The following is a 14,922-nucleotide window of genomic DNA, read 5'->3' on the forward strand; positions in this document are numbered from 1 at the left end:
CCCAGATCCCTGGAGTCCCATGATCAAGTCCTGCATCGGTCTCCCCACAGGGAGCCTGCTTCTCCCTCTGCCTATGTCTCTGCCTCTGTCTCTGTCTCTCTGTGTGTCTTATGGATAAATAAATAAGATCTTAAAAAAAGAAAAAAGAATCCGTATTTCTAGTGGTCTGCAAGGCAGTGCAGGCTCTTTCTATTCTGCATCTCAAATTCTTCCAATCTGCTCATCACCCAGTTCCAAAGCCACTTCCAGCTTTGTCACAGCAGCCCCTGCGCCCAGGACCAAAATCTGTTCCAGTATTCTGCTGCTGCTCTAACAAATCACCACAAACTTGGTGGCTTAAAAAAACTTGAAGTCCGAAATGGGTCTTTCCAGGGTAAAATCAAGGTGTCAGCAATCTGAGTTCCTCTCTTGAGGCTCCAGGGGAGAATCAGTTTCCTTGCCTTTTCTACCTTCTGGAGCCTGCCCACATCCCGTGGCTTGTTCATCCTCATCCTCAAGGCCAGTGGTGTCTCTCCTCGTGTCCCTCGGACCCTGACTCTCATATCCACCCCTCCCACATTTAAAGGACCCTTGTGATTACACTGGTCAGCTGGTTAGCAATTTCAATGTACCTGCAACATTAATTCTCCCTTGCCATATAACATAACATAGTCACAGGCTCCAGGGTTTTGGACTTTGCAGCGGTCGGGGTAGGGAGTGGTATGTATCATTCTGCCAGCCACAGCTACTGACCACATGCGTGATTTTGTGGCTGTCATGTGTCTCCACTTTGTTTTCCTCATCTGTAAAATGGGGACAGTTCTAGCACCTGTCTGAAGTGTTGTTGGGAATCAGTAGGTTAATCTTGGCAAAGTGCTTGAACAGTACTTGGAACGAGGAAGCTCCGTGTTAGTGTTTGATGAAGAAACACTCGTCTCCTGGCCCTGGGTGCTTGTGACCCTGATTACCACCAGCAAGTACGTTACAGCTCAAGAGAAGTTTGAGTGGGCCCCTAGTAAGTAATTCTGCAATAAATGGCAAGATCAGAGAGAGGGAGATTCAGAGCAGTTGGTGGGATGACTGTAGCTTCATACTGTAGTTGGGAATCAGGGAGTGTGATGCCTCTGCTTTGTTCTTCTCTGTCCAGGTTTGCTTGGCTAGTGGGGGTCTTTAGTGTGTCCATATAAATTTTAAAGTGTTTTTTTCTACTTCTATAAAAAATGCTGTTGGAATCTTGATAGGGATAGCATTGTATCTGCAGATATAGATCTATAGATAGAAGCTTTGGAAATATTGACATTTGAACAATATTAATTCTTCCAGTCCATGAACACAGAATGCCTTTCCATTTTCTTGTGTCTTTTTCAATTTCTTCCATCAATGTCTTGTGGTTTTCAGCACACAGATCTTTGACCTCCTTAGTTAAATTTATCCCTAAGTATTTTATTGTTTTTGATGCTGTTGTAAATGGGATTGATTTATTTCTTTTTCAGAAATTTTTTTGTTAGTCTGTGGAAATACTACTGATTTTTGTATGTTAATTTTGTATCCTGCAGCTTTTCTGAAATCATTGATTAGATATCATGGTTTTTTTGGTCGAGTCTTTAGGATTTTCTCTAAAATTATGTCACATCCAAACAGACACCATTTTACTGCTTCCTTTCTGATACATTTTATTTCTTTTTCTTGCCTGATTGCACTGGCTGGGGCTTCCTGAACTATCTTGAATAGGAGAGGTGGTAGCAGGCACCCCTGTCTTGCTCTTGATCTTAGAAGATAAGCTTTCAACTTTTTACCAGAATGTATGATGTTATCTGTGGGCTTGTCATATATGCATATAGGGCCTTTATTATGTTAAGATATGTTCTTTTGTTTATTTTTTTGAGAGAGAGAGAGGGAGAGAGAGAGACAGAGAGTGCACACAAGTACGGGTCAGAGGCAGAGAGAGAAAGAAAAGCAGATTCTTCACTGAGCAGGGAGCCTGAGGTGGTGCTTGATCTGGAGACTATGCCCCAAACTGAAAGCAACCGCCTAACCAACTGAGCCACCCAGGTGCCCTGAGATATGTTCTTTCTATGCCTAATTTATTAAGGATTTTTATCATGAATGGATGTTGAATTTTGTCAAATGCTTTTGCTACATCTGCAGAGATTGTCATATGATTCCTTTCTTTCATTGTATTAATGGGACATATCCCATTGATTTGTGAATGTTGAACCATCCTTGCCCAGAAGTGACAATTGGTTTAAGATCTTTCTCTCGAATAACTTTAGTGCAACCCAGGAGAAAATGCCGCAGTTCTGGGTTATGAAATCATGGCACCTGTGAAATTAGCTGAGAAGTCTTGGCACCCGTGGCAGAGCTGAGGGCCTCAGCCCTGTGAGCGTCTGAAGGATGAGGTGGCACACAACTGAAGATGCCAGATGAGATGGACCATCCTTAAGGACCATGAGCCCCCATCATTCTCCTTCCACTCTGCGTAGAAGCCACGGCCCCAGCTCCACATGTAGGCAACTGTTCCTGGATCCAGGGAATGACAGGGGTATTTGTCCAAAGAGAGGTTAGTTCAGGTTGGAAAAGATGGTGGTGTTGTGGGTGAGCTGGTGAGTAGCTCTCTTTGATAGGGACCACACAGTTACTTATCACTGATACTTTGGACTGGCCTGGGAGGACCATGTAGTTTAAAAAGCCTTGAAAGATTGGTGCACAAGTGGGTGGACAGCCTATGCAAAATGTGGAGCTGAGGGTGGAGGACTCAGATCTTCATTGGCTCTCTCATTATGTTAATGAGGCTGCAGAGCGGTTTCGGAGGTCCTAATAGGGTGGCCCTCAGCCCAACAGTTAGTTTTTGTGTGATGGGAGAGCATCTGGTGGACTACATCCCCTTCCTGTAGATCAGCAGACTGACCTGGGCCCTCCCTGGTTATCAAAATGAGGTTTTATTGACACACGACCATGCTAATGCATTTACAGACTGTCTGTCTGTGGCAGCTTTCACACTGCAGTGGTAGAGCTGAGCTGTGGTAGCAGAGACCATATAGCACAGAAAGAGAAAAACATTTACTATCCAACCCCATTGCAGACAGTTTGCATGACCCTGGTTTGGGTCATGTAGAGGGAGAATGCTTCTCTGAAAGTCCTTTCTGTAATTACAGAAACTCCATCCAGTGATTGCAGGAGCCCATGATCGGTTACAGTCAACAAGTGTGCGGGAGCTACTGCTGTGTGGGTTCACTCTGGGCAGGACAGGGGTGAGGGTGCGGCTTGGACTTAACATTGACGTGAGCCCCCATTAAAAAAAGACCTTGGGGAAAAAATCTCATTTTATACTTAAGATCTGGAAGCTAAACCTGCAGAGCCTGTGTTTTAGGTGAACCCACATCTTTGGAGGTGGGTCCCCGGTCTGAATCGCTATTGCGGACTTTGAGTGGGCGCCCTCTGGGTGCTAGGCCGCATTTGCAGAATTCCTCCACTTTCGTGATCAGAAAGAGTGGTCTGAATAGGAGTGTGGGTGTCAAGACAGGTGGAAGGAAACCGAAGGTTCTGGGTTTAGCCAGGGCAAACAAAGCACCATTATACTGCGAGACGTCCGAGGACAAAGGATGCCTCTGAACAGTGCATGCACTGGGAGGTCAGCCCAGAGTGCCCCAGGAGGGGGCCGGAGGATTCCGGGGGCGGGAAGAGGTATTTGGGGCTCACCACTGTGGTGCTGATTCAGGGGAATTTAACTAATTAAGGTCAACCATACTTGTTAACTAATGCCTGAATCCCATTCAGTGTCTCTGGAAGAAAATTCCAGGCTTCATAGTTTGGCTTGGACTCGCCCCCTCTTGCTTTGTTGAGAGTTCACATAATTTCCTTTTCTGTAAGAAATGTTTTAGACACAGTTGTATGCACATGTACATACGCACGCATTGAAATGACTGTTCTTAGAGGAATGGCTTCATCACTGTGATGACAGATTTTCCTGGTCCTGCTGTCCTGTGCCCACTGGCCCAGAAGGTTCCAGCACTCATTTCAAAGGTGAAGAGAAGGCAGGCCAGCTGGGGATTTCTGCCACAGAGTGAGACAGTGGTGAGCCCCCGGGCTTTCTTTTTGCTTCATTTATCCCAGAGTTGGGGCTGAAGAAGCCAGTATTCCAGAAATGCCAAAGGGTACAGACAAAACAAAACAAGACGAAAAGTCTTCTTTCACCAAAGGATCAGGAAGTAGGTAGCCTAGTAAGACAAACTGTTTAGGTATGTATGTATGTATGTATGCACGTATGTATTTATTTACTTATTTTTATTATTTTTAATGGATTTATTTATTTTGTTTTTAGAGAGAGAGAGAGAGAGAGAGAGAGAGCATTGTGTGGAAGGAGGGGGAAGGGCAGAGGGAAAGAATCTCAAGCAGACTCCCCTCGGAGCCGGGCTCGATTCCACAATTCTAAGATCATGACCTGAGCAGAAGTCAAGAATTGGATCCTCAAAGGGCAGCCGGGTGGCTCAGTAGTTTAGCGCCACCTTTGGCTCAGGGCGTGATCCTGGGGTCCCGGGACTGAGTCCCGCATCGGGCTCCCTGTGTGGACCCTGCTTCTCCCTCTGCCTGTGTCTCTGCCTCTCTCTCTGTGTCTCTCGTGAATAAATAAGTAAAGTCTTAAAAAAAAAAAAAAGAGTTGGATGCTCAACCGTCTGAGCCATCCAGGTGCCCTGGTAAACCTTTTAGACAACAACTTCTGTACTCCAGCCAAACACTGAGAAAAAACTGGGGCACCCCCATCCCACCATCAAGGTCTTGGAGGAGCTGGGGCTGTCATCCCTGCTGGTGTCTGTGGAGGCTGCATGGGGCGTCTGGACTTCTGCCTTCACCTGTCACGAAAGAGAAGGGACCTGCCACAGTCCCCCAGCCCCTGCTTGGATAAAGGAGCCAGCTCAAAAGGAAGATGTAAGTTAAGATCCAGTGTGTCATAGCACAGGATGCAAATGTCCAGGTTTCAATTAAAAAAAAAACAAAAACACTCATCATACTTCCAACTGAGTCAAAAAAGACAATCTTGAGACGCCAACCCTGAGCTGACCGAGGTGGTAGCATTACCTAACAAGGACTTTGAAGCAGCCATCCTAAGCAAGTGAACTGTTGCCAATGCTTAAACTAATGAAAAAAAAAAAAAAAGAGCCTCAGCCAAAACAGATTTAAAGAAGACCCAGATGGAAGTTTCTGGATGAAAAAGTACAATAACAAAAACAAAAGGCTCAGTGGATGGACTCACCAGTCAGGTGGAGGAATGGTGCTTGGGAAGACAGAGCAGGGAACAGTGGGATGGTGGTCAGAAAGAAGTGGCATCTTCTTCAAGTACTGAAAGCAAAGGTGAAGAACACTGGTACCTAATTCTCGCCTAGCATCAGTCCCAACATGTGGCTCCAGGGAAACATGCTCCTGTTGCATGTGTCTCAGTGTGGACTCAGGACTTTTCACTCCCATTCTTTAAATTACACATACTGGAATGCTGTTTCATACTGAATACACTATTTAGGTAGACTGGGGAGGATTTTTTTCTACATGAATTTTAAAAAGTTTGGTTTCAAGGATGCCTGGGTAGCTCAGTGGTTAAGCATCTGCTTTTGGCTCAGGTCATGATCCTGGGGTCCTGGGATCGAGTCCCACCTTGGGCTCCCCACAGGGAGCCTGCTTCTCCCTCTGCCTATGTCTCTGCCTCTTTGTCTCTCATGAATAAATAAAATCTTAAGAAAAAAGAAGGCAGTGTTTGTTTTAGCCTTTATTTATTGAATCGTGTTTGTGATACTTCCATTTTCACGTACAGACTTGGAGACTTTATTACGTGGATGGTTAATCCTTAGCCACTGTCATGAGGGAAATAGTCTGCTTCTTGGTTTTCTCGGCTGACTTGATGCAAGTGTGTGTGGGTAATTCTTTGATGAAGTTCACGTATTTCTGTGCCGGTATAAATGCACGTGTGGCTGGAACGAGGCATGGTGTTTGCAGACTGGGACTAGAAGAGGTCTGAGTATTGGAACTTTAGTCTTCATTTTTCTTCTTGGCCATAAAATGCAAATTTTGTAGTTTGCTCTGTCTCAGCAGAGCTTTTCTTAGAAAGAAGTTCACTCGTGGAGCTTGGTGGGAGCTGCTGTGGCCACAAATCCTTTGGTTTCCCAGTGATAAATTATTTCCAGCCAGCATTCAAAATGCAGCCCTTCCTCGAGCTCTGGCTTTGTGCTCCGCGGAGCTGACCGGAACGCACGCACCTGCTCCGGTATTTGCACTTCAGTCCGAGCCAAGCTGAGCTCGTATCTCCTACGGAGCCTTTCACAAGCGCTTGTTGATCTGTCCTGTGGGCCCGAAGGGGGTTGGGGTACATGGATGGCTCCCGCCCTCACGCTGGCCTGGCCTCTCTTGGTGTGCTGGGCTCGGGCTTCCAAAGCAGCTCAGCTAGCACCCCCCCGCCCCCTCCTTTTTAACGTGGATCAGATGGCCTTGGACCCGTGGGCACAGAGGAGCTTGGCTTTGACCTCCGTGGGCTGGCTGACCCCGCGGAAGCCGTGATTCCGCTTTGGAGCTGCTGCAGACGGTCTTCTGCCCCGGCCCCGCGGGCGTCATTCACTGTCCGTCCGTGTAACGGGCCCAGGTTGAAATGGCAGGAGCTGGGGTGATTCTGGACGACCACCTTCTCCGCGACTTCCTCTTTCAGATGAAGGGACAGACTCTGGAAGTAACTGTCGCTTGTCCCTCGGCCAGCGGGTGGCGGAGCAGAGGCCCGCTGTCCCCTTGGTGCAATCTCAGAGGCGCCCTGCGCCACAGCTGCCTCCTGTGCTGGGAGGTCAGGGAGCTGCTCCTGGAAAGCCACCCCGCGGGGTTCCTGAGGCCGCCCGGTTGCTAAGGCGCGGCCCCTGCAGCCCGGAGGCTGTGGCCGTGTGAGCAGCAGGGCCCGTCCGGGCTCCCGCTGTGGCCCGTCCAGGATGTCTGCGGCCACCTTCTGCGGGGCGCCGGGCGGGAGCTGGCTCAGGCCGCCCCGGGTGCTGGGCGGGATCAGAGGCCGGCTTCCGTCACACGGACAGGTCTCCTCGCCCTCCGGGCCCGCAGCAGGCGCCCCGCGGGTCCGCGCACGGCAGGGACGACCGAGCGGAGGCCGAGCGGAGGCCCAGGGGAGGCCGAGGGGAGGCAGAGCAGAGGCCGAATGAGCGGAGGCTGAGCGGAGGCCCAGGGGAGGCCAAGTGAGTGGAGGCTGAGGGGAGGCAGAGCAGAGGCCGAATGAGCGGAGGCCGAGCGGAGGCCGAGCGGAGGCCGAGTGAGCGGAGGCTGAGCGGAGGCCCAGGGGAGGCCGAGGGGAGGCCTAGTGAGTGGAGGCCGAGCGGAGGCGCAGGGGAGGCCGAGGGGAGGCTGAGTGAGCGGAGGCCGAGCAGAGGCCGAGGGGAGGCCAAGGGGAGGCTGAATGAGCGGAGGCTAAGGGGAGGCCGAGGGGAGACAGAGCGGAGGCCGAATGAGCAGAGGCCAAGCGGAGGCTGAGGGGAGGCCGAGTGAGCGGAGGCTGAGGGGAGGCCGAGGGGAGTCCGAGGGGAGTCCGAGGGGAGGCCAAGCGGAGGCCGAGGGGAGGCCGAGCGGAGGTCGAGCGGAGGCCAAATGAGCGGAGGCCGAGGGGAGGCCGAGGGGAGGCCGAGTGGAGGCCGAGGGTAGGCAGAGCAGGGGCCGAATGAGCAGAGGCCGAGCGGAGGCTGAGGGGAGGCCGAGTGAGCGGAGGCCGAGTGAGCGGAGGCCGAGGGGAGGCAGAGTGGAGGCTGAGGAGAGGCCGAGCAGAGGCCGAATGAGCGGAGGCCAAGCAGAGGCCAAGGGGAGGCCAAGCTGAGGCTGAGGGGAGGCTGAGGGGAGGTTGAGCGGAGGCCGAATGAGCAGAGGCCGAGGGGAGGCCGAGCAGAGGCTGAGGGGAGGCCGAATGAGCAGAGGCCGAGGGGAGGCCAAGCGGAGGCCGAGGGGAGGCCGAGGGGAGGCCGAGCAGAGGCCGAATGAGCGGAGGCCAAGCAGAGGCCGAGTGGAGGCGCAGGCCGAGCAGACGCAGGCAGAGCGTCTGCTCTGCATTGGCGCCTTCCCCTTTGGCCTCCACGCTTGCCTGGCTCTGTGCACCTAGGGGTGTGTGGGCTGAGGCCGGAGGGCAGGCCTGGGGGAAGGCTGCCTGGGCCTGGAGCATCCAGCTCAGCCTCACTGCGGCCTCAGCCTCTGCTAAGGGGGCTGCTTGGGAGGAAAGCGCTTTGTTGTTCTTTTCTCTTTTTTTTGGGAAGGTGACAAAAAGACCTTTTCTCTCTCAGCTGCTCCTAGGGTTTTTTTTTTTTTTTTTTTTTTAAAGATTTTTTTTATTTATTCATGAGAGACACAGACACGAGAGAGGCAGAGACACAGGCAGAGGGAGAAGCAGGCTCCCTGCAGGGAGCCTGATGTGGGATTTGATCCCGGGACTCCAGGATCACGCCCTGGGCCAGAGGCAGGCACTAAACCACTGAGCCACCCAGGGATCCCCTGCTCCTAGGTTTATCTGTAAAACTACCATCCTGAGGGAGTGGCCCTCGGGGAGGGGGCGGCGGGGGTGGGCAAGCCTCCTCCTGGCTCACACTTGCCCACCGAGGCGTCTGCACGGATTTGGGTTGTGGACACTCTCCTTCCTTCTCCCACGACTGTGTTGTGCGTGTCCTTTGTTATAACGAGAAACCCGGCGTCCTCCTTTTTTTTTTTTTAATTTTTATTTATTTATGATAGTCACAGAGAGAGAGAGAGAGAGAGAGGCAGAGACATAGGCAGAAGGAGAAGCAGAGGGAGAAGCAGGCTCCATGCACCGGGAGCCCGACGTGGGATTCGATCCCGGGTCTCCAGGATCAAGCCCTGGGCCAAAGGCAGGGGCTAAACCACTGTGCCACCCAGGGATCCCCCGGCGTCTTCTTAAAAGAACATCCTTCTTTGGACGTCAGCCACGGTTGCTGCTTTCCACCAGCACTGGGAAGGTCCAGGAGAGGAGCTGGAGGGTTCTGCAAGATTCCCTGGAGCCTGGAGCTCTCAGCGTTACGAGTCCTGTAGCGGCTGGGCTGGTGTGTCTGACTCCAGGCTCTCCAAGAGCTCCTTAGTCTCAGCGAAGGCTTTTCTCTCCTCAAGCACACATGCAAAATTTATATTTTGCTGGGGAACATGGAAAACATGGGAAAATTGCCCTACGTTTGTTTTTTATTAAATTAAAAAAAATTTTTTTTTTAATTTTATTTATTTATGATAGTCACAGAGAGAGAGAGAGAGAGAGAGAGGCAGAGACACAGGCAGAGGGAGAAGCAGGCTCCATGCACCGGGAGCCCGACGTGGGACTCGATCCCGGGTCTCCAGGATCCCGCCCTGGGCCAAAGGCAGGTGCCAAACCGCTGTGCCACCCAGGGATCCCCCTACGTTTGTTTTTATCTTTATTTCTGAAAATTAGAGGGGTCCTTATTATGTATTTTGGCAAATGCTCAGTGACTGAACGTTAAATTGTCAGAATTTTGTTAAAAATTCTAAGCCCTGGGGTACCTGGCAGGCTCATTTGGAGGAGTATGTGATTCTTAATCTTGGGGTTGTGAGCTCGAGCCCCACATTGGGTGTGGAGATTTCTCAGAAATAAAATCTTTAGGGGCACCTGGGTGGCTCATTCAGTTAAGCGTCTGCCTTCCGCTCAGGTCATGATCTCAGGGTCCTGGGGTTGAGTCTTGCATGGGGCTCCCTGCTCAGTGGGGAGCTTCTCTGTCTCCCTCTGCCCCTCCCTGCCCATACATTCTCTCTCAAATAAATAAATAAAACCTTGAAAAACATAAAATCTTCAAAAATAAATAAAAATCCTAAGCCCTGAAAAATTTCCAAATAAGACATTTTCTCTTATTGTTTTAAAAAAATTAATAATTATTTTAAATGTTTTATTTTTATGGGAAGGGCTGAGGGAGAGAGAGAATCCCAAGCAGACTCCTCACTGAGCACAGAGCCTGATGCACAGCTGGATCCCAGGACCTGAACTGAAGGCCGATGCTTAACGGCTGAGCCACCCAGGCGCCCCTTGAGTTTATTTTCGTGTGTGGTGTAAGAAAGTAGTCCAGGTTCTTCTGCATGTGGCTGTCCAGTTTTCCCAACACCATTTGTTGAAGAGACTATTTTCCATTGGATGTTCTTTCCTGCTTTGTTTAAGATGAGTTGATCATATAGTTGAGGGTCTATTTCTGCATTCTCTGTTCTGTTTCATTGATCTGTGTGATTATTTTTATGCCAGTACCACACTGTCTTAATGATCACAGCTTTGTAATAGAGCTCGAAGTCTGGAATTGTGATGCCTCTAGTGTTGGTTTTCTTTTTAAACATTAGTTTGACTATTTGGGGTCTTTTCGGGTTCCATACAAATTTTAGGATTGTGTGTGCTAGCTCTGTGAAAAATGCTGGTGTTATTTTGATAGGGATATCATTGAATGTGTAGGTTGCTTTGGGTAAAATAAGGCATTTTCTTGAAAGATTTGTGGCCAAAGAAGAATTAAATAGGTAATGAAATACAGCTCTTCAGAGTTTTTAAATTTAATTCTAGTGCTAGTACATCAAATAATACTCAAAGATTAGAATGATGGGAATGCCTGAGTTGGTTAAGTGTCTCATTCTTGATTTCATCTCGGGTCATGTTCTCAGGGTCCTGGGATCGAGCCCCGTGTTGGGCTCGCAGGGAGTCTGCTTGAGGATTCTCTCTCCCTCTCCCTCCACCCTCTCTCTGCTCTCTCTGTCTCTCTCTAAAATAAATATTTGAAAAAAGAGTATTCTGCCTTGAATTATTCAAAATAAAAAAATTTGTCATGCCCAAAGAATGCGGCCAATCTGTTTCCCTATTTATTCTTTGAAAGGTCTTACTTTCATTGTTTAGTAGCCTTCATGGGCATCAAGAGAGATCGTGGGGTAAACAAGTGGCCTGTGAGTCGTTTGTGGCCTTGCCAAAGGTGGGGTTTCTACTCAGAAACGGAAGCCTGGGGTGCCTGGGTGGCTCAGCAGTTGAGCTCCTGCCTTTGGCTCAAATCATGATCCCAGGGTCCTGGGATCGAGTCCCACGTTGGGCTCCCCGCATGGAGCCTGCTTCTCCCTCTGCCTGTATCTCTGCCTCTCTCTCTGTGTCTCATAAATAACTAAATAAGATCTTAAAAAAAAAAAAAAAAAAGAAATAGAAGGCTTATGTGTGACTGTGCGTCTTGTGGAAAGCTGTTGTCTTGGGGCATTTCTTGAAGTAATTTCGGCCACTAACAGATTTTGCGATGCCATCTTTCAACTCACAGCTGAGTTTGAGAGTCAGCGGATTAAAATTTTTTTTTATTATTGTTATTATTTTTTAGCTGAATCAGTTGGGACTGTTTACTATGAGGATTTTGTCCTTTTTCTCTGAGTCTCAGCTACCTCATCCTCAAATTGTCAGAGGGAACCTAATTTATAGGATTCATTCTGAAGCGCAATTAGGATGGTGGGCATGGGAGGCCTGTGTGGCTCACTAGACCCACCCATATGCTTTCTTCCTCCCCCTGGGACCCAGCAGGCACCCTCAGCGTTTGTGAGATTATCCAATAGGAATAAAGAATTTATTTATTTTTAAAAAGATTTTATTTATTTATTCATGAGAGACACAGAGAGAGGCAGAAGCAGGCTCCCCATGGGGAGCCTGATGTGGGACCCGATCCCAGGACCCCAGGATCATGACCTGAGCCGAAGGGAGACGCTCAACTACTGAGCCACCCAGGTGCCCTGGAATAAAGATTCTATTTAAAAGTAAAGTGGTAGCATGTTGGCCAAAGTCCAGGTATGTAATCATTAATTGCTTAAACACGAGGAGTGCTGGATATAAAGAGGCCCCCTAAAATAAAGGGCATATTCTATAGTCTCTTACTGTGCCCTTTCCACTTTTCTGCTTTGTACCTGTTCTTGGTGCGAGGGTTTTGTTATCTTCCCTACTTTGTGCTCACTCTTCAGTTTTGTGCGGGTCTGAGCTCGCGGAGTCTTGTGTGGCCACCTCCACGTTTCCTCGGGTTTCACTCTTGTTCTGTGTCCAGGGCGAACGCTCAGTAGGTGTGAATCCTGTCACTCGCTCACTTGTCAACACTGCATACCTGCCACGCATCGGAGTCTGTGCGGACCTTGGGGACTAGCGGTGAACGAGGCAGCGTCTTTCCTCCTGGGGCCTCATTCGGGTGGAGAGGTGACGGCACACCCAGGGCTTGTGTGATCCCCTTGTGCTGTGAAGCAAAAGTGTGGGTGGTGGGATTGGCCTCGTTTGGATTTGAGGGTGTGGTTGTGGTGGCTCATTGTCCCCCGTGGAAAAGACAGTTCTGCCTCTTTTTGCCACAGTAACTTCCTTGTCCTTTGTGTCTTTCGGTAACTTTACTGATTGAGCCCGCCAGGTGCCTCGATACTTACTTTTTATATCTGGGAGTCATGATTTTGCCCTCTCTTAAAAATTGCCTTTTAACATATTTCAGAGTAGAATTGCTCAAAACAGTGTTTGACCAAATCTCATTCTTTTCCTAATAGAATTTAAAGGCCCTCCATTGCTTTTATTTTTATTATTTTTTTAAATGATTGTATTTACTTATTTGAGAGAGAGAGAGAGCATGAGCGGGCAAGGGAAAGGCAGAAGCAGACTCTGCACTGAGCAGGGAGCCAGATGCAGGGCTTGATCCCAGGACCCTGAGATCATGACCTGAGCCAAAGGCAGACGCTCAACTGACTGAGCCACCCATGTGCCCTCCTCCACAGCTCCTAAAACCCTTATAGTCTGGCATTCCCTACGCAGACTATTCCACTTCCACAGAAGTAGGAGCTGCTTACTTCTTGGGGGTCCTTGAGCCGCAGCGTGAGCTCTCTGGACCTCTGCTTCCAGATCTGAGATGTGCCCCGTACAGTGTGTGTGTGTGTGTGGGGCGAGGTGCACGCGTGGACGTGTGTGCACATTCGTGGCTGTGTGCATGCATGTCTATCCTGGCGTATGGCCCGGCCTCTGAAGTGGGATGTCAATCAGAGTTGGCTCTCAGGGCAGGTCTGAGAGGGAGCACTGGCTGCACTGGTTAGCGGAGTCCAGGGCTGTGGTGAGGATGCTGAGGCCCAGGGACACCTGCCAGTAACCAAGAGCAGAGGCAGAGTTTGTCCTTTCGGACTGGCTGTGTGTCCTACAACGTGAAAAGCCACACGGGATGGAGGACGTTTGACCTTTTCTCTGAGGACCTTGCCTTCCAATAGATAAGGATAGATAAGGACGGTATGATTGGTGCATCCCAGAGCATGGAAGCAGCAGCACGGTGCTCGGTAATTGTATCATGTCTGAGGACACTTAGTTCCCACTTTTCAGAGCTTGTCTGCAGATTGTTTGCTTAGCTAGGGACCTTTTCTACAGCAACTGCAAAAGCACATTCCAAACCTGATTAATTTCCAATCTGATTAACTCTGGCTGGTTACTGTGTAGCCACAGGTCCCTGTGCTCAAGAGAGGTGGCGCCTCTCAGCCTGAGCCACATGCACCCCCGCCTGGGCACCGGGACCAGGCTCAGAGCCTCAGGAGGAGCTCGACAGGGGTGAAGGGCCAGAACGGCACACCCAGGCTGGGGTGGCAGTTACCCGTGTTCACACTGCGTCTCAGCCCGGGTTGATGAGAGCTGCCCCTAGACTGCTTGCGGCTTTACAGCCTCACTTCCCAAAGGGAGCTCTGTGGGATGGAGAACCCAGGCCCCCCTGGACCTCCTGAATCAGATGGCCAGGTGCATGGGCAGCGCTCTGGGCCTGCTGCAGCCGCTGCACGGGCAAGACAGGCAGGGGTGAGATGGGCAGGGGTGAGGCCTTTTGGGTTTTTTGGTGTTCTTAGCAGATGCTGTTTTCCACATGCAGTTCTGTTTCTTCCTGTGTCTCTATCCATCTATCCCATCTATCTGTCGTCTCCTGGGCACCTTTCTACCTATCATCTCTCTAAATATATAATTTTTCTATCGTGATAAAATACACATAAAAATTTTACCATTTTAATAATTTCTAAGTGTACAGCTTGGTGGCATTAAGCACATTCACGTCGTGTGACCATCAGCACCATCTCCAGAACTTTCTCCCCTTCCCATCTGTGGCTCAGTGACCACTAAACACCACCCCCCAGGCTCCTCGCCCTGGTGGCCACCATTCTGCTGTCTCTATGATAAATTGGACTATTCTAAGTAATTATTTTAAAATTTTACTTTTATGCACAGCATAATATTGTTATATTTAAATATGATTAGGAATGCCTGGGTGGCTCAGTCGGTAAAGTGTCTGCCTTCGACTCAGGTCATGATCACAGGGTTCTGGAATCAAATCTTACTTTGGGCTCCCTGCTCAGCGGGGAGTCTGAATGTCCCTTTCCCTCTACTTCTCCCCTTGCTTGTATGTGCACTCTCTCTCTCTGTGTCAAATAAATAAAAATTAAAAAAAATATATAATTAGGGGCACCTGGGTGGCTCAGTGGTTGAGCATCTGCCTTCAGCTCAGGTTGTGATCCCAGGGTCCCGAGATGGAGTCCCACATCGGGCTCCCCGCAGGGAGCCTGCTTCTCCCTCTGCCTGTGTCTCTGCTTCTCTCTCTGCCTCTCATGAATAAATAAATTAAAAATCTTTGAAAAAATTAAAAAAAATAAAAATATGATTAAATCAGTTCTAACAAGGGGCACCTGGGTGACTCAATCAGTTAAGCAGCTGACTCTTGATTTCTGCTCAGGTTCTCAGGGTCCTGGGATTGATCTCCGAGCTCCGCATCGGGTTTTGTGTTGGGTGGGGCGTTGCTTGAGATTCTGTCCTTCTGCCCCTCCCCCTTACCAGCCCCTCCCCTGCCCCTTCCCCTTCCCCGAGCACCTGTGGCACGTACTGGCTCGCTTGTTCTCTCTCTCTCTCCAAAATGAATAAATAGATCTTAAAGAAAAATG

At 49.6% G+C, this 14,922-nt stretch overlaps 1 protein-coding gene across 3 annotated transcripts in view; it reads left to right on the forward strand.

The window, feature by feature from the left end:
• RAB20 (RAB20, member RAS oncogene family) overlaps nt 1-14,922 on the forward strand; it is a 29,678-nt gene that overhangs the window by 4,202 nt on the left and 10,554 nt on the right. Inside the window, exon 1 of one of the 3 annotated variants that reach the window (XM_077854961.1) lies at nt 2,343-2,485. The exons of 1 other annotated variant lie outside the window; for it this stretch is intronic. In XM_077854961.1, coding sequence (XP_077711087.1) covers nt 2,428-2,485 — 58 coding nt within the window. In that variant the 5' untranslated portion in view covers nt 2,343-2,427. Of the gene's footprint in view, nt 1-2,342; nt 2,540-14,922 lie in introns of those variants that run through there. One more of the 3 variants, XM_077854960.1, reaches the window with a different exon arrangement.

This window comes from Canis aureus, chromosome 17 (genome assembly GCF_053574225.1).
Source record: "Canis aureus isolate CA01 chromosome 17, VMU_Caureus_v.1.0, whole genome shotgun sequence".
NCBI lineage: Eukaryota > Metazoa > Chordata > Mammalia > Carnivora > Canidae > Canis > Canis aureus.